This window comes from Ctenopharyngodon idella, chromosome 10 (assembly GCF_019924925.1).
Source record: "Ctenopharyngodon idella isolate HZGC_01 chromosome 10, HZGC01, whole genome shotgun sequence".
NCBI classification, from domain to species: domain Eukaryota; kingdom Metazoa; phylum Chordata; class Actinopteri; order Cypriniformes; family Xenocyprididae; genus Ctenopharyngodon; species Ctenopharyngodon idella.
Genome location: NC_067229.1, coordinates 40,084,234 through 40,108,313, shown reverse-complemented (window position 1 = coordinate 40,108,313; position 24,080 = coordinate 40,084,234). Strand labels below are relative to the sequence as shown.

Genomic DNA, 24,080 nt, shown 5'->3' with positions numbered 1-24,080 from the left:
AAATAGGATTCAGATATGTACTTTTCGATTAAGATATTGCATAATCTAATTAATCAGCTCTAATATTGATCGAAAATCTCACGGTGGCCTGTTTGTGGAAAAACTTCACTTCCCATAATGCCTTTCGCGGGTCTTATTTCCGGTCCTGCGCGGTTTCTGGAGCGGATTGGAACCCGGAGTCAGGATTCACTAAATGTGTAGACGTTTGGAAAACAGGTAATGACTTTATGCTAAACTTGTGAGGTAGTTATATTCAAAATCTTTGAACGAAATGCCCAAATGCTCCTCACTCGAATGTGCAGGAGCAATGAAAAGTGTGAGCGAAGCGAGTTTGTTGTGCTTTGCGCTTTCAAACGTTCTGGCTCCAGATGAGCGCTGCGTCTCCATTCCATCCGCCATGCCGATTGTTCTTTGTTACATTTGCATTGCTGAAAGAGAGCGAGCGCAGCCTGAGATCGGAGTTAAAACCCGGCTACAGTTTGAAATCTTCCCAAATCACGGATTCTGTCCGCGTCGGTCCGTATTGTACTCTTTCCCTGGCTGCTTACAGGCGTTTCATGCGCGGACAGCTCCCTGTTCTGCGTTGTGATTGTTGATCTTGGGAGCATCAACAAAATCTGTTGCATTGTGTAATGGGCTTTGTTGACTGACAGCAATTCAATGAACACTTTATAATGGAAAAGTACATTTAAATGTTTTTTTTCCCACAATGGTTTTTGCATTCAGACCTTAAGGACTTATGCTTTTATAACGTATTATTTAAATTAATGTTCTCCTTATACATGCTAGACATGTACATATGTTTAGTCGAGATTTATAAAGTTATATTAAAATATATTAAAAACCTAGTTTATGCCAAAATGCTTAAATACACCTGGTGAATGTTTTTTAAAATTCACGTCTTTTTGTGTGTGTGTGTGTGTGTGTGTGTGTGTGTGTGTGTGGAGCTTAAAAAAATGTCTAGGTTGTGTAATGGTAAAACTGTACAAAAAAGTCTCATTTAAAAGGGAAAAGAGAAATGCTAGCTTAAGTTATTTGACATAGTATTTTAATATTATTATGTCTTTAAAAAGTACTTTAGTACTTTAATAATTACTGGATGGTAACCGAACCTGATATTTTTTGAATTATTAAATAATAGTTGTGGAAAATGGTTTAACATTTTTCAAATATATGTAGTCAACATGAAAACAAAGTTAAATTTCTAAGAATCTAACCCTGGGCTTAAGCCTAGTCCCAGACTAAAATGCATGTTTGAGCTGTTTTAACTGAAAGCATCTTGCACTGACATATCTTAAAATATGTCAGTGCCATTGTTTTGTCTAAAAATGTACACCAGTAATGTTTTTTTTTTTCTAAGGCACATTTATAAAAGCTACTTAAATGCCCTAATTGAACTAAGGCCTAATCCTGGCTTAATCTAAGCCCTGTCTGTGAAACTGGCCTACATGTTTTTTAATATTTTAATTTAAAATGAAAAATGTTAAACCTATATATACACACACTGCCCGGCCTAAAACAAAAATGGGATTTAAATAGGCAAATACTTAAGAGTCTATGACTGGATCATTATTACAGTGATGTTTCTAGCATGTTATATGTTTGGCAACAATTCTTTTAACCCTTACAGATGGAGTGTGTAGCTTTTAATTTCTCAAGCAATCACATAGAAAGACACATCATGGCCATATTCCAGGATGACAAAGCCAATAATAATCAGGCTTAAACTGTGAAAGAATGTTTGGGAGGAAGCATGAAGAATCATTTTCACACATGAATCGGCACCTCTGAGTCCAGTCCTTAAATTCATTGAAAGTCTTTGGGATGTGCTGGAGGAGACTTTACAGAGTGCTCACCTCTTGCATTGTCATTCCAAGATCTTGACCAAAAATTGATGGTCCTCTTGATGTAAATAAATGTTGTGATGTTAAGAAATGAAAAGCTACACACTCCATCAATTAGGGTTAGAAGAACTGTTTCCAAATCATAACATGCTAGAAACATAATAATCACAGCGATAAAGTATTTGCCTATTTAAATCCAAACGGCAACGTCAACAGCATGCCACAAGTGAATGATGGAATGAGAAATTGTTACAGGTTTTAAAACTAAAGTAGGTATTTTATGCATCATTTCTAGGGTGTCAGAATGGCAGAGCAGACACCAGATGAGTTTATTTGTAAGTATACAACTATAATCTCACGTGTTTATGAATATACATGCAACAATATTGTATCCTCCGTATTGCCACTATCAAGCTTTTTTGCAGTGTCCTTGTTTTATTCAAGTACATGGCATAATATTGCATGTGATTCTTTTATCTGTAGGGTGTGAGGACTGCAGGCAGTACCATGACTCTGAGTGTCCTGAGCTGGGGCCCATCGTCACGGTGAAGGACTCATTTGTTCTAAGTCGGGCACGGTGAGCGGACATGAGTGGCTTATGTATATGCAGTGCTGGGCAGATTACTTGCAAATTGTAGTTCGTTACTGATTACAAATTCTATTACGAAAATTGTAGTTAGTAATGTCATGTAGATTACTCATTTTAGGTAATGTATTCTGATTACTTTCTGATTACTTTTGACTTGTTTATCACTTAGATTTGAATGGGATTATTGTGTACCATATAGATATATTAAAAAAAAACAAAGAGAAAGAAAATATTTTCCATTCTTTGTTATCAACAACATGAAATGCATTAAGCATTACATTATGCCAGGGTTTCCCAAACGGGTTAATGAAAGAACTGCAGGGGGACTGGGAGTTGATGAAAAGCTAATGATTAATTGAGTCATTAAAATGTAAAATTAAAATGAATAAATTAATTAAAAATATGAAGTATATAAATTCCTAATTATTTCAAACTTTTGACTGCTAATGTATTAGAAATTTTATAAAGAACATAATCATTGTCCATGTTCCAGGTCGTCTTTACCAGACAGCTTGGAGATCAGGTCAGCTGAGGAGGGGAATGAAGGCGTGTTTGTGCTTCGACGACTGGTTAAGAGGACTCGATTTGGTCCTTTTGAGGCCAAGAGGGTTCCAAGCCTTCAAATTGAGGGTGCATTTCCTTTAAAGGTAAACAATAGACCATTAATATGCCACTCCTATCTAAATGGCCTATACTTAATGTTTTCTCTATTGTGCATCTTAGATATTCCAGAAGGATGGCTCAGTAGTGTGTTTTGACACATCCAATGAAGACGACTGTAACTGGATGATGTTGGTTCGGCCTGCCACAGACCACAAACACCAAAATCTGACGGCCTACCAGCAAGATGATGATGTTTACTTTAATACATCACAGGTATATTGATGCTACACATGACTTAGATTGTAAAATGAGGTTTATTTATTGCGGTGTGTTATTAAACTTCAAATGCCAATTTACTTGAATTGTTCTTTCATTTCCTCTATTTCAGGATGTTCTGCCCGGAACAGAGTTGAGAGTCTGGTATGGAGCTTTTTATGCCAAAAAAATGGATCGGCCTGTTCTTAGGCCACCTTTACTCCCACCTCCACCAGGTATGTGTGCTTTAAAGTATCTGTGCAGTGTGCAGTATACTTCTGCTGGGCATAATTTATCATTTGCCCCTTCAGAAATGGTGTCCAGCAAACCTGGAGTCCCTCTGGCGAAGGGGCCACCAACACAAACCCTTCCTGTCCCAGACCAGCTTCTCTGCCAAACCCCAGCACCTGCCGCAGACCCACCTATCCAGCAGGTTGCAGAGGTGATACCCCAAAACAACACAGGCCAATGTTGCCCTCACCCCACCTGAGCCAACCAGAAAACAAGGCAGACCACGACGGACAAAAGCACAGAAAACTGCGCAGAGTGGATCAACTGATTCCGGTCAAGGTGAGGTGGGAATTTCAGGGGTAAATAATAGGGTTGTCAAAAGTACCGACTTCGGTACCACGTCGGTACTGAAATTTTAAAAATGTGATGATACCAGCATTTCCCCCTAGCACTTTGAGCGGATTCTTAAACACCTCTGATTGGCCATTGTGTTCACGCGCTCAACAGATATGTCTGTGATTGGCTACAATGATCAACGCTTCAAAAACATGTTGTAAATAGACATCTTTGACGCTCTTCACTGAGCGCTTACACAGATACACATGGGAGCGTTTGAAAGCAGGCATCTGTCAGCAGATATATTAGGGAACCGCTGATAGACGAGATGTAAGGGCTCGGTGAAGAGCGTCAATGATGTCTATTTACAACATGTTTTTTGAAGTGTTGATCATTGTAGCCAATCACAGACATATTTGTTGAGCGTGTGACACAATGGCCAATCAGAAGTGTTTAAGAATCTGCTCAACGGCGCTCAAAATTCTAGGGGGAAATGCTGGTATCATCACTTTTTTAAAATTTCACTACACGACTTGGTACTTTTGACAACCCTAGTCTATAGGGGTTAGACCTGCAAAGTAGGTTTTTAAAACACATTTTGCAGAAAAGTAACACTTGAAAAATTGTTTGAATGAGCTTTATTTTTCACCTCTCTTCTTGCAGAATCCACTGTTCCTGCATCTGGTGAGCAGCCTCTCAGTACTGTGGCTCCTGATGTTCCTCTGTCTGTACTGGATGTCCAAGAGGTCATGGTGGCTGAAGACGGCCCGCCACTCAAAACATCTCGGGTGACACGCTCCCCCATCTCCTCTGGGAAGTAAGAGCAAACTTGACAATTCATTTATGTCACATCCTCTGTGTTTTAAAAGCACATACTCTGCTGTTTAAAAGTTTGGGGTTTGTTTTATTGAAAGATAGAAAGAAATTAATACTAAGGATGCATTAAATTGATAAAAAGTGACAGTAAAGACATTTATAATGTCACAAAAGATTTCTATTTTAAATAAATGCTGTGCTTTTGAACTTTATATTCATCAAGGAATCCTAAAAAATTTATCACATTTCCACAAAAATATTAACCAAATATATTAAACTGTTTTTAACGATATTAAGCAGCAGTTGTTTTGCCATCACAGGAATAAATTACATTTTAAAATATATTAAAATAAAAAACAGGTATTTAAATTGTAATAATATTTCACAATAATAGTTTTTACTGTATTTCAAAAACATGAAAAAAAATCTTATTGACCCCAAACTTTTGAACAGTAGTGTAATTTCACTTCTTTTCATTGATCAATTCTTTATCCTGTTTTCCTGTTAGACCTGGTATAAGGAAGCGATCTCTGCGGCAGGGTGGTGATCATAAAAGAGTTTACCAGTGCTGTCTCTGCTGTAAGGTGTTTCAGAACAGCAGCAACCTCAACCGACACATCCGTTCCCACGGTAACTCTCCCATCATCCCTGGAAATAACTTATCACACTGCATAACACCTTTTGGGGTTATTAGATGTGCCATATGCTGAATAATTTTGTGTCATGCTTTATTTTTTAATATAAACTGTTTTCTTCACTTACAGGTGATAAGTGTTTTAAGTGTGATGAGTGTGACAAGATGTTTAGTCGAAAAGAGAGTCTTAAACAGCATATATCTTACAAACACAGCAAGAATGAGGTATTGCACATTTTTAACCAAACTTTGTTTATTGACTTTGTTTACTGTTAAAAATAGTATGTTTAAAATGTCAAGATACATTCATTTTACATGAATCTGTGTGACTTTGTATGTTGTATTTGTGTGTTTTCTTAGCCTGATATAGAGTATAGGTACAAATGTTCAACCTGTGAGAAATCCTTTCGAGTGGAAAATGCCTTAAGATTTCATAACTGCAGGACAGGTAAATAGATTCCATTTTAATATTCATTCATTAAAATAATTTTAGCAAAATGTTGCACAGTACATTTCTGTGTTTTAGATTTATGGGGAGTTATTCCAAACTATTGCTACAACTACTAATAATAATTATTATTAATATTATTATTGATAATAATTATAATGTTTGTGTTTTATGAAAATGTATACTTTAATATTATTTTTTTAATATATTATTGTATTATTGGTCAATTTACTTTTTCTTTTAGGGCTGTCAGTTTAATTCACTAATTCACTAAAAACAGTTGCAAAAACAGACACAACTAATTAATAAGGATATTATTAGGTAATTAATTAAATGAAAAGTTTAAATTTTACAGTAACTACAATAAGATTTCATTTATATAGATAATGTTAATCTTAACATTACTACTACATATTTAAGATCAAAAGTTGTATCTTTTATCATTAAGTTAATGCACTGTGAACTATCTTGAACATGAACATATTTATTAACTAACATTAACAAAGGTTAATAAATGCTGTATAAATATATTACTCATTGTTAGTTTATGTTAGTTAATGCGTTAACTAATGTTAACAAATGAGACCTTATTGCAAAGTGTTACCAGTTTTACAATTAATGTATTTTATGTATAACTTGAGTTATAATACACGCCTTGAGAAATAAAATTTCCAAATTGTATAAATGAATACAATATGTATTTGACAGCATGCACAACATCTATTTTGTATGTTTTGTTTTCCTCTTGTTGCAGATGACAAAACGTTCCAGTGTGAGATATGTTCAAGGTTTTTCTCCACTAACAGTAATTTGTCCAAGCACAAGAAGAAACACGGAGAGAAACTGTACGCGTGTGAGATCTGCAATAAGATGTTCTACCGCAAAGATGTCATGCAGGACCACCAGAGGCGGCATGTTGTTGGTGAGTTACAAACGTTAGTGCTTTAAATAAATTATTTTATTTAGATTTTTCAGATAAAACAATATTCAATATTCATAAAAAGTCATTTTGAAAGTTAAAAATGGCAGGTAAAATCTGTTTATCTAATCAGTAAATAAACACAAACATCTGCTCTACTTGAGTTCTCTGTTTCTAGGCCTCATTAACTTTCTTTGCCCTTCTCTGTAGGTAAAGATCATCAACCATTATGTCACTTCCTCTGTGTGTGCACTAATGGCTTCCACAACCCATTGCTTTTCCACAGGCCCGAAAAACATGAAACGAGAGGAGCTTGAAGCGAACGGAGAGGAGGGAAGCAAATACAGAAAGGAGCCTTCGGCGTGTCCAATTTGTGGAAAGGTGGTGTTCCTAGACCAAGGACACCATATTTGTTGTTCATATCAGATCTGTGCAGCGTTGAATAAATAAATAAAACAAATAACTTTTTATTCAAGGTGTTTTCCTGTCGGAGTAACATGAACAAACACTTACTAACCCACGGGGACAAGAAATACACCTGTGAGATCTGTGGCCGCAGGTTCTTCCGTGTGGACGTCCTGAGAGATCACATTCATGTTCACTTTAAGGTGAGGAATAGTGGCATGCAAAATTTATAAAGTAGTTGGTGGGTCATCTGAATGAATAGTTGACTAGTCAGCCTGAAGGAAGTGCTGAATAAATAGGGTCCACTGGCTCCCATTAAAGACATTTTTGTTAAGGGGCATTCACATGCTTAAAAAGTTAGTTAGCTAGTTGAGCATAATAACTAATGTAAAGAGTGTTAATATGTTATGGTGTACTCTAATTGAGTTCCGAAACCATCTCTTTCAGGACATCGCCTTAATGGACGAGCAGGAAAGAGAGGACTTCATTAAGAAGATTGGCATCTCTATGGAGGAGAGTGACGACAGTTCTGATGAGGAAGATGAGAAGAACGATCCTGAACATCACAAATACAGTTGCAAGAAATGTCAGGTAAAGTAGGAGCTAATGTCATTAATGATTATTAATTGAAATTTTCAGCCTTTTGATGTTATTTTATGTATAATATGTACCGGGTTGGACCCCCTTTTGCCTTCAGAACTGCCTTAATTCTTTGTGGCGTAGGTTCAATAAGGTTCTGAAAACATTCCTCAGAGATTTTGGTCCATATTGACATGATAGCATCATGCAGTTGCTGCAGATTTGTCTGCTGCACATCTATGATCTCCCGTTCCACCACACCCCAAAGGTGCTGTATTGGATTGAGATCTGGTGACTGTGGAGGCCATTTGAGTATAGTGAACTCATGAAACCAGTTTGAGATGATTTGAGCTTTGTGACATGGCATGTTATCCTGCTGGAAGTAGCCATCAGAAGATGATACACTGTGGTCATAAAGGGATGGACATGGTCAGCAACAATACTGTGGCATTTAAACGATGCTCAATCGTACTAAGGGGTCCAAAGTGTGCCAAGAAATTATCTCCCACACCATTACACCAGCAGCAGCCTGAACTGTTGATACAAGGCAGGATGAATCCATGCTTTCATGCTGGTTACGCCAAATTCTGACCCTACCATCTGAATGTCGCAGCAGAAATAGAGACTCATCAGACCAGGCAACGCTTTTCTAATCTTCTATTGTCCAATCTTGGTGAGCCCATCCAAATTGTAGCCTTAGTTTCCTGCTCTTAGCTGACAGGAGTGGCACCGGTGTCTGCTGTAGCCCATCTGCTTCAAGGTTTGACGTGTTGTGCGTTCAGAGATGCTCTTCTGCAGACCTTGGTTGTAACAAGTGGTTATTTGAGTTACTGTTGCCTTTCTATTAGCTCGAGCCAGTCTGGCCATTCTCTGACCTCTAGCATCATGAAGGCATTTTTGCCCACAGAACTACCGCTCGGACCATTCTCTGTAAACCCTAGAGATGGTTGTGTGTGAAAATCCCAGTAGATCAGCAGTTTCTGAAAAACTCAGAGCAGACCGTCTGGCAACAACAACCAAGCCTCATTCAAAATCACTTAAATCACCTTTCTTCCCCATTCTGATGCTCAGTTTGAAATTCAGAAAATTGTCTTGACAATGTCTACATGACTAAATGCATTGAATTGCTGCCATGTGACTGGCTGATTAGAAGTTTGTGTTAACAAGCCGTTAAACAGGTGTACCTAATAAAGTGTCCGGTGAGTGTATATATTTATAAATATATATATGCTGCATTTTTTTTTTAAATTGAGTACCCATCACTTCATTTATTTATTGCTGCAAAGTACATTCACGTTTAATGCAAAAATTAAAATACAGTAAAAATCTAGGTAAAAAATAATCAGTGTATGTTTTGATATTTATTTATTCATTTGTATGCACCACTATATGAACAATAAATAGTAATAAACAGCAATATTTACCTACATATATTTCCACTAAAACATTTTATATAAAAAATACACATCAAATATATAGACTTCCATGAAAATTTTTGAGTGGGGCCATCAACAAATCATTGAAATTTAATTGGTTCACAGAAACATTTCATTGCTAAATAAAAAGTACATTAAAATCATTGTGATGTTCATGATGTTGCTTAATCTTTTATTGCCAGCAAAATCATTTATTTACGCACCATTAACATTCATTCTCTCTTTTCACCACTTTTTACCTAACCCTAACTTCATCAGGTGACATTCGCCAAGGGTCGTGACTACTTGAAACACATAATGGACATGCATAAGGAAAAAGGTTACAACTGCACCATGTGCAACCGCCGTTTTGCTCTGAAGGCCACGTACAATGCTCACCTGGTCATTCACCGAGACCACCTGCCCGATCCTGCAGTGCAGAAGTAAGACAGACAGATTGGATTTAAAATATTTGCTTCTTCATGAAGCTTTTGAAAAACATTTAAGATTCTTTTTTGCAGGAAAATTAAATGCCATCACTTTCTTCACAGATACATTCATCCATGTGACATGTGCGGACGGATCTTCAACAGCATCGGCAACCTGGAGAGGCACAAAATCATCCACACAGGTGAGTCTTAGTACTACAAGTATAGCACACAGGTAGAAAAATAGATATTATGCTCTAAGATGAACAACTTCTTTGATTTTTAAGTATTTAATTACTTAAATTTTTAGACAAGGCTTAATTAAAAGTGATAAACCCTTTGGCCGCTGCAGGAGTAAAAAGCCATTGCTGTGATCAGTGTGGAAAGTCCTTCGCCAGGAAAGACATGCTAAAGGAACATCTGAGAGTCCATGACAACGTCAGAGACTTCCTGTGTGCAGAGTGTGGGAAAGGTGCAGACATTTATCTCCCTCTCCATCCCATAATACACCTTGCATCAATTTTAACTGGATGTGTACATAAGTGCATCTGTGTTTTCCAGGCATGAAGACAAAACATGCTCTACGGCATCATATGAAGCTGCACAAGGGAATTAAAGAATACGAATGTAAAGAGTGTAACCGCAAATTTGCCCAGAAAGTCAACATGCTGAAGCATTACAAAAGACACACTGGTGAGGATCATATACTGTAATGTTACATATGATACACATTACAAAAAATGACTCAAAATATAATAATGTTTTCCTCCAGGCACAAAGGACTTCATGTGTGAACTGTGCGGGAAGACGTTTAGTGAGAGAAACACAATGGAAACGCACAAGCTTATCCATACAGGTACAGGTCACTAAAATATTACACAGAGTTTGGTTTAATTACAGTAAAACAGTTTAATATATTTACTCTCATCTTTCTCTCTTTTGCAGTTGGAAAGACATTTTCTTGCTCCGTCTGTGACAAGAAGTATGTGACGCAGTATATGCTGCAGAAACACATGCAGTTGACTCATGAGAAGGTGGAGGCTCAGAGCTGCCACCTGTGTGGCACAAAAGTCTCTACACGAGCCTCCATGAACCGCCACATGCGCCGGAAACACCCCGAGGTGAGAAACAACCACACACTTCCAGGGTTAATGATGTTACTGAGTAAAATATTTGTTGAAAAAGTTTTTCTTTTGATATTGTCTATGATAATTAAGATGAAAATGACAAATAATGATAATTCACTTATTTTAATTAAAACACAATATGTAATATGACGCAAAAAAATATCATGACAAGATAATGATGCACTAACAATGACAGAGAAGAAAAATGTAGAAAAATTTTTTATTCTTTTGTACATTTTCCACATTTAAATTAAATAAATGTTTAAATAAATAAACTATACATTTTTCAAATAACTATCTGTAAATTTTCATCAAATAAGTATTGTTTTTGTTGAGTAAATTACATGCTAATTTAGTCAGAGTTAACTGGACCTAAATAATGTTAATCAATTCATTAAAGTGAAAAATTAATGTATATAAAATCCCAAAATATTGACTGAATTTAAAGGACATTTTTATTTCATAGTTACGGAGCCCCGCACATGACATGCGGACAAATATATATATATATATATATATATATATATACACGAATTAAGAATTCATTCTCTCGTTTTAGTAAATAGTGGCCACAAGTTAAGAGTTTGTTTCCACGACTTATTAATTTGTTCCCTCGTTATAGTAAATCGTGGCCACATTGAACTAATTCATTCCCTCGTTTTGATTTAACTAAAACAATGGAACGAAATTTTATATTGTGTGCACTATTTACATAAAATGAGGGAACTAAATGGTAAAACGTGCTGACGTATTAGTAAGTTGTGGGAACTAATTGTTCATTTCTGGCCTCATATCATGTGCAGGACATATTATATTTTTTGATCACACCTTTAAAATGTTTGAGCTTATGGAAAGCAATATGTCTAAGCTTCGTGTGATCTTTCAGATTGTGGCTGTACGATTGGGTGACTTTGATCTTCAAGAACCATCAACAGTCGACGCCTCTACCATTAGTATTGCACAGGTTTGTCTTTTAACAGCCTGTATTGCATCATGATAGAGAATGAAAATTAAAGGAGGATAGTGTGGCATGAGAGATATTTCTTCTATGTTTTTTTAGTTATATTTTTGGTCTTTATTAGATAGGATAGTGTAGATGAGACAGGAAGCACAGATGCTCTATTTATGTCCACAAGGCTATTGCTCTGACATGAGAGACATTTCAATGTGTTTTTTCATTATTTGGTTTCTGTTTGTTCTCGCTGTTGTTCAGCCCTCTCTGACTCTGGAGAAAAGCTCTCTTGCTGCGGAAAAAGCCTCCAGGAACTCCAATCCCTCCAAGAAGAGGGCAAAACTCCTGCCTCATGAGCCTGAGCTGTCTGATTCAGACGAGTATGCTGACTTCACCAGCAGAACCACTGAGTTCTCAACCACCGTGGGAGATGAAACCAACTCTGCTGTGCAGAGCATTCAGCAGGTTTGTTCCGTCAGGAACGATCTCTTAGCATTTCACTCTTTAAAGTCAACATAAAAACAAAATTGAGCATACTGTTCAAAAGATTGTGGCCAGTACGATTTTTTTCAATTAAATGAAAACTTTTATTCAACAAGGAAGCATTAAATTGATCAAAAGTGACAGTAAAGACATTTATAATGTTACAAAAGATTTATATTTTAAAATAAATGCTGTTCTTTTGAACTTTCTATTCATCAAAGAATCCTGAAAAAAATGCTGAAAATTCAGCATTGCCATCACAGGAATAAATACATTTTAAAATTTATTTAAATTGTAATAATATTTAACAATATCCTTGTTTTTACTGTATTTTTGATAAAATAATTGCAGCCTTGGTGAGCAGACTTTCAATGAAAAAAAACATTAAAAAATGTTTTAATATTTTTTCATTCAAAAAGCAGGGGCATTTCCTTTGAGGCAAGGGAGGCAGTGTCTCCTCACAAAAAAAAAAAAACTGGATGAGAAAATAATCAATATTACAAAAATATATTAAAAATATATTAATTATATATTATTATATATTATAATATATTAAATATATATTTTTTTTTCTTGTTGAATATTTTGTTTTACCCTGAAATCACAGAAGCAAAATGGGTTGCGAATGCCATTTCATGGACAGATATTTCTGTTTGGTTGTGCATTTGATTTGAGGTGTTGCTTCATTCGGTTCTATTGAATAATCTCCTTCGTCAAATGTACACACACAGGTGGTAGTGTTGGCTGACCCCAGCGCCCCTCCAGCCCCCTCCAGCTCGGTCAGTTTAACCAACATCACTGTGACTCCCATCACCACACCCGCTCCTGCCCAGTTCAGCAGCCTGCAGCCTGTCGCCGTCAGCCACCTCGCTCCAAGCGATCGGCCCCTCACCCTGGACAGCTCCATCCTTACCGTGACCTTTGATGCTGTCAGCGGTTCAGCCATGCTGCACAACCGTCCAGCAGATCTCCAGTCAGAGGCGGTGGGATCCACAGGGACCACGGCTCCGCAATCAGTGGCGCATTTCATCAACCTCACTACCTTCGTCAACCCGATCTCCCACCAACTGGAACAGCCCGCTTTAACCTGGAGGCCCGTCACACCGGCCGATGGAGATCATGCGACCACCATAGATGACACCCAGACGGATGTTCAGCCCGCTCAGGCACCACCGGAGCAGCCACAACCACTGCCAGATCAAAGGCATCAGATTCAGCCGCAAGTCACGGGACCTCCTCAACAACAAACCACTGCTGCACCACAGATGTTCAGCTACTGAGAAATGAAGTGTATGATGTAATTTATAGCTAAGGTCCCATTTCGGAAATTGGACCAATATGATGAAAGGTTTTGTTATTAATTGAGCACTTCTCGTTATTGAAAATACGACTGTGACTATAAGGGCACACGCCTTTTGTTTGAATTTATGAAAAACCAGTAGACAATTTCAACAAATTATTAAGATGCTGAATATTATTTTTTTTATGAATGCATGAAATGTGTCTGGTTATGAATTAAGATAAAACAGGGACCTTAGTTTTTCAAAATGATAACTAAAATTATATTTGTTGTTTAATGTCATTCTGTAGCACCTGTGGAGTGATGTCAAAAAGAATGAATCTATAGAAATGCAACACATGGATATATTGTATTGTAAGTGCTAACTGGAAATATTTTCTATTTTTTCTTTCCTTTTTTTAAGAAAAATGGGTTGTCCTTCCAATAAATGCATGTACAGACTTGGACTTTAAAATGTGTTGAACTTGTATTAATAGATAGGCTATAAAATTAAACAAATTTTGTAATTAAACAAAGTTTTAATATTTAAAACATTAAATTTATGACATAAAATGAATATCCACCAATAACATTACATTAAAAAATCTGTAATATTGGCCAATATCAAATACCAGCATGTAGTGTCTGCATGCTGTTGATGTATCCCTAAATTTTTTTTTTTTTGTATTTTTGTTATTTTGTTTCAAAATGAGTTGTGCATTCCATTTCATGGACTTCAAAACCATCAAATCTTTAAATTTTATTGATTTGTTTGTGTTTGTGTATTTGTACCGATATCTTTGTGAGGACTGGTTTGAGTTTTAGACCATCAGAGTGAGGACCAAGAGAGTAAAGAGAGGACATTTTGGTCTGTCCTCACTTTCTGAGAGCCCTTTAAAAGCCTTTTTGTGGGCCAAGACTTGGTTTTAGGGATAAGGTTATAATTGGGTAGGTTTAGGGAAAGGGTTCAGGTTAGGCACTTAGTTGTGATGGGTAGGGTTAGGGTAATGAGCTAGAGATTGCATTGTGTTGATGAATGTCCTCACAAAGACAAGAGTGTGTGTGAGAAAAATTTTGGCGTAAACGGGTCACTTGTAAATTTCTGCTGAGACTCCAAACCGTTAGGGGCGCTAACAGCTCGAACTTTCGGCCTAAGCCATTCGCTCACCAAAGAAGGAGAAAATCTCGCGGCTGCGCGCTGGTGAAAAGACATTAGGCACTTGATTTCGTGACGTGTAGTATAATTCATTCTTTGAGATAACATACCCCTTTTGAGGTTCCATTTCATTCACGTAATTTATATTATAACAAGTTTTGCAGTTTTCAAAACAAATACAGGGGCTGTCGCGCTCCCCTGAGAACTTGGACACATTAGAATAGTAAATGAAGATCACTGTAATGTGCAGTCAAGCTGCCAGCGAGTCACTGGAGTGAAGTGGAACTGAGTGCGACTCAAGTTACAAAGAAGAGAGACAGACAGATCTGCTTCTATACAGCCAGTCTCTTGTATCTGCTTGCTTGTGTCAGGAGTGATAACGTTGCACAAATCTAGCCAAGATGGAGTTTGCAGCGATCTTTGCACTATCTGTACTGATAGGTGCGCTGGTTGTGTTAGTGGCCGTGGCTGTTGGTAGACAGAAAGGTGAATTATCTGAGCAGAACGAACAGAATAATGACACCGATGCACCGGGTAAGTTTGTCCCTCTTCTACCTGCCAGCAACTTTAGTTTTGATGTTGATTTCTTGTCACTAACAACGTTTTAAGTTCATTTCAAAGACATAGTTTAGGTTGGAAAGTAGTTTATTTTGATGTTCTGTCTTCATAATCAAACTGGATAATGTTACAGTGGAGGAAAATGAAACGAAAGCTCCTTCCAAAAAGCAGAAACAGCAGCAACAGCGCCCCCGTAAGGAGAGACCGCAGCAGCACACATTTTCACACCAGCTACTGGCTTCCTCTCTGAAGGTAATTCGTGCTAAAATCTAAAAAATATAGTAAACACATGACGTAATTTGCTGGCATAGCATGTCAAGGGCAACTAGTAGATGTCCAGGATGGCAAAACAGGTGGAAGTACAGGATAGCAAAGCAATTAATGGTTTTATTCAGCAAGGATGCATTAAATTGAAATTGAAATGTGAAAGTAAAGACATTTAAATGTTACAAAACATTTCTATTTCAAACAAATGCTGTTTTTTTTTTTAAAGTTTCTACCCATCAAAGGGGAAAGTTACCACAAAAATATTAAGCAGCACATCTGCTTTCAGCATTGATAATAATAAAGAAATGTCTTTTAAGCTGTAAATCAGCATATTAGAATGATTTCTGAAGGATCATGTGACACTGAAGACTGGAGTAATGATGCTGAAAATTCAGCTTTGCCTTCATAGGTATAAATTAAATTTTATATTAAATATATTAAAATATAAATTGTAACGATATTATATTGAATTACATTGTCTTATTTGCTTGTCAAAGTCCTGTATATTGATCTATATTTCTGTGTATTTCATTCCCCTCTTCTAGAGTCACAGTGGCAATGTGACCTGCCTGGATTTTAGTAGCAATGCCAAATACCTTGCATCCTGCTCAGATGACCGTACTATCAGGATCTGGAGCACTAAAGACTTCCTGGACCGAGATCACAAGTCCTTGCGGGCCAACATTGAGTTTGACCACGCCACATTCGTCCGCTTCAGCCCAGACTGTCGGTACGTTTAGCTTCATTAACACGCACAATTTATGTCATTAATATATTCTGTAATGTTAAATCTACAAGTTTTCTCTTACTCTTTTAACCGGTTATTACTGCTGACTGGTTCGTTTTTGTCCCTAGAGCGTTTATCACTTGGCTGGCTAATGGAGAGACCATTCGAATCTATAAGATGATTAAAAAGGATGATGGGACATTCAATTTCAAAGCTGCTCCGGGGGATTTCCCTCAGAAACACAAGGGAATCATTATCAACATCGGAATCGCAGAGACAGGTCAGTGGACTCCATTAACTAAATCCATCTGAACTGTACTAAATGTCATATACATAAGCTAAGCAAGCTTGCATAAGACTTAATTGCTCATTTTATATTCTGTTTTCAGGCAAATTTATAATGTCTGCCTCTGTTGACACCACTATTGTCATCTGGGATCTGAAAGGAGAGGTTTTAGCTACCATCAACACTAATCAGATGACCAGCTCGCATGCTGCTGTGTCACCGTGTGGACGGTTAGTTCAAGAAGCAATATGAGCAGCTCCTCTGGGAATTTGAATGATGTTATGTCATATATTTTTGTAATTTATTTTTTATACATTTAAACAAATGTGTTGTATATAATAAGGTTCGCACAGCACATTGTGACCGATTCATAAAACAATTTATACTGAAATGTGCTGCGTCAGTGGTTTTAAAGAATATAGAAGTGTAATGCAGATGAAATAGATTTAAAACCTCTATTTTTTTATATTTCTTCTCATAAGGTTTGTTGCTTCCTGTGGCTTTACCCCTGATGTGAAGGTGTGGGAAGTTTGCTTTGGTAAATCAGGGGAGTTTAAAGAGGTCACCCGTGCATTTGACCTTAAGGGACACTCAGCTGGAGTTTACTCCTTTGATTTCTCCAATGACTCTCGAAGGCAAGATTTTCTCTCTCTCTCTCTCTCTCTCAATTTCAAATGAGCTTTATTAGCATGACTGTGTAGCACAATATTGCCCAAGTATTAAAGGGTTAGTTCACCCAAAATGAAATTTCTCTCATTAAGTACTCACCCTCATGTTGTTACAAACCCGTAAGACCTTCGTTCAGCCTCAGAACACAAATTAAGATATTTTTGATGAAATCCAAGAGTTCTTTTATCTCCCATAGAAATCCATGTAATTAGCGTCATTCAAGGTCCAGAAAAGTAGTAAAAACCTTAGTTGTTCAAACCTCAGTGGTTCAACCTTAATGTTGAAAGTGACGAGAATACAGGTGAGAGAAGATATTGTTGAATAAAGTCATTATTTTTGTTTTGTTTTTTGCGGACAAAAAGTATTCTCGTCACTTCATAACATTAAGGTTGAACCACTGTAGTCATGTTGACATTTCTGGACCTTGAATGACTGTAATTATGTTGCTTTGTATTGGGGGATAAAAAAAAAAACTTGGATTTCATAAAAAATATCTTAATTTGTGTTCTGAAGATGAACGAAGGTCTTACGGGTGAGTACTTAATGACAGAAATTTCATTTTTTGGATGATCTAACCCTTAAAAGTCAAATTTAAGTATAAATGGATAGCTACACTTCATAACATTTCACTACCTTTTACAGAATGGTGACTGTGTCCAAAGATGGCACATGGAAGCTGTGGGACACTGATGTGGAGTATAAGAAAAAGCAGGACCCATATTTGCTCCGGACCGTGCCATGTCAGGTGTCGGAGGGGAGCCGCATTGCCTTGTCTCCCGACGGTCGTGTAGTAGCCATAGCAAACGGTTGTGATATAGCCTTGTACAGTGCTACCACTGGTGAACTAGAGGAGGAGTTCCACGGTGTTCACAGCGCAAAAATTACCGACCTTAAGTTTGACATCAACAGCCGTTTCCTAGTTAGTACTGGGGACCGTGCCATTCGCGTCTTTCACAATGTAACCGGGTACCGCGCTGCCATCCAGGACATGCAGACAATGCTGAAGAAAACTACAAATGATGGAGTGAGACAGAGACTTGAGCAGCAGATATCAGATGCTCAGAGTGCTCTGGACACAGTGTTGAACGCATCAAAGAAGTAAAGGCTGATTTGTTTTCACTGGGAAGCCAGGCTGTTTTTCGTTTCAGAAATAATTGGCCTTAGCATGCTGATTTTATTGAATAAATCAAGTGTTTTTAAGTGTTTGTAAATGACTTTTGTTCCTTTTCCATTACATTTTCTTCTGTCGTCTCTGAGGCTTTAAAGGTGACATGCTTACACATTTCAGGGGAAATATACTGCCCCTGGCAAAAGGCAGTAATACAGAAATGGAAATATTTTTGGTTGATTTGATTATTTTCATACTCCTTATTTCTCTAAACGAGCATAGCTGTCTGCCCGTCAAAGGACAGATTATCTCATACCTCAATTTTGACAAAATATAGTCTCTGTTTTGCCTTTAAACTGCATTATATTTGACTTTTTATAATTTTGCCTACTTACAGTTGTCTCTGCATATTGAACTGGGATAGGAATATTTTAGAATAAAAAAATGACATGCAGTACTTTAAGTAACTTAACAGCTGCAACGTTTTGTAATAATTAAAAGGTGTATTTAAATCATTTAAAATAATGAATAGAAATAATAAAGTATGTTAACTTTTTATAAAATGTTATTATTAAACATAACGTGAAAACATTTTAACATTAACTGTTGAGAATTACAACACCAATTTCAATATCTCAACTCTACTAAAAAAAAAAAAAAAGCCCCCGAAGACTTTTATTTTGAAAGGTACTATAACTATTAAGAGTTAAATAAATCATTTAGGTTATAAACAAGTACAGTTCATACAAGATGATTTGGCCATTCGGTCGTTGACTGTATATGACTAGTGGTTTAAAATAAAGTTATTAATGTACAAAAAAAAAAAAAAAGAAAAAAAAGCAGCCACCTGTGCCCTTAGTAAGTAGGTGGGACCTGTCAAGAAGCTCTGGAAAGTGGAGTTGTGAGTTCTCGCGAGATAAGTGCAGCCAGACTGCGAGACCGACACGATTCCAGTAAGAGTACCGATAAAATTTAGAAATGTCGGGTCGTTCGGTCCGCGCAGAGACCCGAAGCCGCGCTAAAGATGACATTAAGAAAGTGATGGCCGCCATCGAGAGAGTACGGAGATGGTGAGTATAACGGGTTGCGTCAAGATACTTTGAAAGAGAGAAATGTTTTTCAAAAGAGAAACTTCAGTCGGAAAGGAGGAGGAGCTTCATAAGAGGATGCTGTTTGATTGACAAAAGAGACAGCCAATGTCAGCGCACTTGTCTTTGTTTTCTCAAGGGACAAGTGGTAAAAAGAGGCGGGACTTAAGAGGACTTTTAAAAGGTTACTTCATGTGCTGAAGAAGAGTAGTATATAGGGACTGTCAGTAACCTTTAATAGCTAACTGATATTATTTATTTATTTTTTAATAGTTTGTATCATCTATTATACATTTACTGTGCAAAAGAGTAACCCAAGCACATCCAGTCAGGGTTAAGCCCAGCAAAACGAAGCACTTTTGTGATTGAAATAAATGGGGATATTGGATAGGGTTCAACTCATCAACAAATGGACTTTGTAATCCCACATGTCCCAAAAAAACAGCTCTTAGAGGAGCCAAACTTTCTCCATCTGGAAACTTGATAAGTGCTTTTTTCTGCATGGTTGCATTTTTAACATGGAAACTTGATAGAGTTTTTCAAGTCATGTATATGGGAAACCTGTTACACAATTGCTCCATTTCAGGGAGAAGAAATGGGTCACAGTTGGTGATACATCATTAAGAATATTTAAATGGGTTCCTGTGGTGGACACGAAGGAGGTACGACATCTAAGATGTTGTTTTTTTTCTCTTGATTTTAAATGTACCTTCATGTCATCTGGATAAACAAGAAACTAAATGCATATACAAATAGATCAAAATATTATCTGTAACTCTTTCACTGTATTTACTGTATCTGTAACCTGATGTCTCTTAGAAGGACAAGAGCAAAGTGTCTGTGGGTGGAGAAATGCAACGGAAGAATTTTCCCAAAGAGGAGGCATCTGATAACGCCTGTTCTGTACTATTAGATTTTCAAGGTAAACAGATGCAAGTTTTAAAGTGTTAATTCACCCAAAAATGAAAATTATTTCATTGTTTGCTCACCCTCATGTTGTTCCAAACCCATATGATGTTCTTTCTTTCATGTCAAATTCAAATCTTCTCATGGTTGCCTCCTGCCTTCTCAGATGAGAACAGCAACCAGAGTTCTCTCTCAGACTCATACCCTCATAAAATAGCTGCAGACAGCAGTAATAACTCCAGTCCACCTCCCAGTGAGCCGGTCAGCCCTGCACCTCAGAGTCTAGACTATCATACAGATGACCCACAGCCGCCCACCCTCGGCCAGGAAATTTTGGAAGGTGAGACTCATTTCACTAAGTTTAATGTTGGTCTCAGAGCTGTAAGATTCATTATATTATATTATATGAATTATATTATATTATATTAATTATATTATATTACTTTTTTTAATATTTATTTTTTGTTTAAATATTAAAAAAATTATATTACTTTTTAATGTTTAAATGTTAGTTCAATGTTAATCTTTGAGCTGAGAGATTCATTACTATGGAAGCTTGTTTCCACCACTGAATAAAAAATAAAAAAGGTAATTGTGACTTTTTCTCAGAATTGCATGATATAAAGTCACAGTTGCGTGTTATAAAGTCAGAATTGTGTAATATAAACCCGCAATTGCGTGTTATAAAGTCAGAACTGCGAGATATAAACTTGCAATTCTGACTTTTTTCTCAGAATTGGGCTTATATCTCACAAATCTGAGAAAAGAAGTCAGAATTGCGAGATATAAACTCGCAATTGTGAGAAAAAAAGTCAGAATTGCAAGATGTAAAATCTCAATTGTGAAAAAAAAAATCGTGTGAATTCTGAGATAAAAAGTTGCAATTACCTTTTTTATTTTTTATTCAGTGGCTGAAACAAGCTTCCACACATTACTCATATTTTATTATTAATAAATAAATTACATATTTTCAAAGGGTATATTCAGTGTTTTATAAACCCTGTAGCTTTTATAATTCTTGCTTAAATATTTAAATTTCACTGTAAGTTGTTTTCCCTCTTTGTGTCATTACGATTTGTTCTGAACAAATGCATTATGCTCTTATCTCCTAAAATACAAAGTTCACTGCAATGTTTTTGTCAGTTGACCCACTTTTCAAAATGTTAACATTTTTTTTTCTAGAACCGCTGCTGCAGTCAAGTGAGATTGCAGATGAGCCGCCAACACTGATCAAAGAAGATCTTCTTCCCCTCACTGCTCAGGTACAAAACACTACACAACTAGCAAGAGGTTCATAAAGCATGAATGCCAGGACAGTTCTTCTGCCTTGGGTTGTGGGCCTTGCTTGCATTCAAATTCAGTTGTTTTTTTAGGTTTTATTGGTAACACATTGTACATCAAATTACATTTAATTAACATTTAAATAAGTTTACCCAACTATGATTTCTGAGAAACCCAGAAGTGTGAAAAGGGTCAATTATGGTATTATGAAAGAGAGATCAAATAAACAAGTGTATTACCTGCCTCTGATATAGCATTCATTCTTCAGGTCGATGTCTATAATATTATATCCATTATAAAAAATCAGTTTGAATGTCCTCTGAGGAAAGCGTTATCTTTGTCTTTGTCCTTTTAAAAGTTAAGGGGATTTCCCATTACAGCGCTCAAACAACTTCCTTTTTTACAACCAGTACCTTTCTGTTTGCTACTAACTTGCTCGTTAAAACAGTTTTTGCCGCCATCTAATGGCGTAATAATGTAACTTTCACTGAAGTCCATATCGTGATCACTAACAAACCCTTTCTCAATACCAAATACGGCATGTTATTTATATAAAATAATATTTATTGAACAATAATATTTACATTAACAACAATAGCCATTATAAAAGACAATAGGAAATAAACACAAGCAAACAATTCTTGCCTAAAAACTCTTAAAACTACATTCCGTGACACAACAACAGTAGTATTTGTAAAAAATATGGTGGATTTGCTATGGTAAAATATGGTAGAGTGATACAAACGGTGAAACGGTTCCAGTGCTGGTACTGGGGGAATATCGCACGGCTGGAAAAGGCTAATATGTAGGCTAATATATTTATATATATTTAGTATATATAGTGAAATTAACAGCTCAACAATTTTCTTTGTCAGCTAGTCAGCTAGTAATTGTTCCTTTTTCTCCAGGGGCAGGAGGATGAGGACAGTTGTGGAGCACCACCATTGAAAAGAATCTGTACCGAGCAGGTCTCGGTCATCCAGGCAGCCCCTCTGAGCTAACACACACACACACACACACACACACACACACACACACACACACACACACACACACACACACACACACACACACACACTGTACACTGGGCATTGATAATCAGCCAGACTGATCACTGACCTTCCTAGAACTGCTGCAAAAGACACGATATGGACCAGACATCGAGAAAGCACTATATTTATTATCATATAGGATAGCTTTGCAACATTTAAGATTTACAAATCTTTGCCTTCCATTAGTAGCTCTTGTTCCCATAATATGCAGAATATGCTTCAATTCAGGTCATGTCAAAATTATTGTTAATTTCTTAAGATCTCATAGTAGAATTCCAACATGACATAAATGAAGCATTATTTCAATGTTTATTGGCCAATATCAAAAGAAGCCAGACTATTAACTAGACATTCCTGTATACCGGAAGAGCAGATGAATGTACTCTCACTATAAAGCCCTTCTTCATGAAATTGCTGTTACAGTTATTTTAATGCTAATAGTTTTATTTTATAGTCAGTTGAATGTGATGCTTGTTAAAAAAGAAAGCCATAAAATAATTTAATGCTGACTGAAGGCTTAGCCATTATTGAAGAAAATCTACTTCAAAACGAAGACAAATATTGATTTTATGACAAGGGTACTTGAAATATAATTCAATACATCACGCTTTATGCACAAATAATCTCATTAGACCCCACACCGTTCCCTTTTAATAGCAGAATGTCTTCAATCAAATTATGTGAGTTTACATGCAGATTTAAATGAATGTTTAAGTTATGATTCAAAAGATGTGAATAATATCTAGTTTTTCTGTTTGTAGATTCTGGTCTCAGGGTCTCTAGTGCCTCCAACTGTTAAAGAGTCACCCTACCAGCTCTCTTTTTTCAGTAATTGAACATTTACTCATTTGTCTCAATGTAACACATACATTAAAAGAAGTTGTTATTTAGTATGTTGGTAATATCAAATTTTTCTTGCTCTTTATTTTTGCACACTGGTCTAGTGGGCACATTGAGGTTGATGAAGCAGTCATATTGTTATTTGAAGCAAATATCAATAAAATATTAGACATTCATTTCGAGATTCATTTTTGTCATTATTCTTTTAAAAAAATAAATAATATACACTACCGTTCAAAAGTTTGGGTTAAATACGTTTTTTTATTTTTTATGAAGTAATACTTTTATTCAGCAAGGATGCATTACATTAATCAAAAGATGCTGTAAAGACATTTACAGTGTAAAAAAAAAATCTATTTCAAATAAATGCAGTTCTTTTGAACTTTCTGCTCATTAAAGAATTCTAAAAAAATGTATCGCAGTTTCCATAAAAATATTAAGCAGCACAACAGATTTGAACTTTGATAATAATAAAAAATGTGTCTTGAGCACCAAATCAACATATTAGAATGTTTTCTGAAGGATCATGTGACACTCGAGACTGAAGTAATGATGCTGAAAAGTCAGTTTTGCCACCACAGGAATAAATTACATGTTAAAATATATGTAAATACAAAACAGGTATTTTAAATTGAAATAATGTTTTACAATATTACTGTATTTTTAGCCTTGGTGAGCATAAGAGACTTCTATCAAAAACATTAAAAAAATCTTACCAACCCCAAACTGTAGGAGATTCAATATCTGTGGTATTAAAAAGCGTTTGACCAGCAGGTGGCGTTAAAGCCCCATTTTCCAT

The 24,080-nt window shown here is 36.3% G+C and overlaps 3 protein-coding genes across 3 annotated transcripts; all 3 read left to right on the top strand.

The window, feature by feature from the left end:
- Positions 1 to 140: 140 nt before the first annotated feature.
- prdm15 (PR domain containing 15) lies at positions 141 to 13,810 on the top strand. Its single transcript, XM_051907862.1, is given in 25 exon segments — positions 141 to 216; positions 2,140 to 2,179; positions 2,328 to 2,421; positions 2,927 to 3,080; positions 3,157 to 3,309; positions 3,425 to 3,527; positions 3,603 to 3,754; positions 3,756 to 3,861; positions 4,522 to 4,675; positions 5,183 to 5,304; positions 5,439 to 5,533; positions 5,669 to 5,756; positions 6,511 to 6,678; positions 6,962 to 7,056; positions 7,152 to 7,283; positions 7,528 to 7,671; positions 9,354 to 9,517; positions 9,626 to 9,705; positions 9,855 to 9,974; positions 10,064 to 10,195; positions 10,275 to 10,358; positions 10,448 to 10,623; positions 11,516 to 11,593; positions 11,843 to 12,046; positions 12,796 to 13,810. Coding segments are annotated over 24 exon segments (3,378 nt in total). The 5' UTR covers positions 141 to 216; positions 2,140 to 2,148; the 3' UTR covers positions 13,345 to 13,810.
- A 677-nt stretch (positions 13,811 to 14,487) lies between these two features.
- tbl2 (transducin beta like 2) lies at positions 14,488 to 18,206 on the top strand. Its single transcript, XM_051907880.1, has 7 exons — positions 14,488 to 15,033; positions 15,191 to 15,309; positions 15,870 to 16,054; positions 16,180 to 16,331; positions 16,441 to 16,567; positions 16,820 to 16,972; positions 17,649 to 18,206. The coding sequence occupies exons 1-7, from the start codon at positions 14,901 to 14,903 to the stop codon at positions 18,106 to 18,108; spliced, it is 1,329 nt and encodes a 442-aa protein (XP_051763840.1). The 5' UTR covers positions 14,488 to 14,900; the 3' UTR covers positions 18,109 to 18,206.
- A 788-nt stretch (positions 18,207 to 18,994) lies between these two features.
- bcl7ba (BAF chromatin remodeling complex subunit BCL7B a) lies at positions 18,995 to 23,463 on the top strand. The gene is made up of 6 exons (XM_051907893.1): positions 18,995 to 19,184; positions 19,789 to 19,864; positions 20,022 to 20,124; positions 20,275 to 20,448; positions 21,291 to 21,370; positions 22,298 to 23,463. Exons 1-6 carry the CDS (start codon positions 19,093 to 19,095, stop codon positions 22,388 to 22,390), a joined length of 618 nt encoding a protein of 205 aa, XP_051763853.1. The 5' UTR covers positions 18,995 to 19,092; the 3' UTR covers positions 22,391 to 23,463.
- The last annotated feature ends 617 nt before the right edge of the window (positions 23,464 to 24,080 follow it).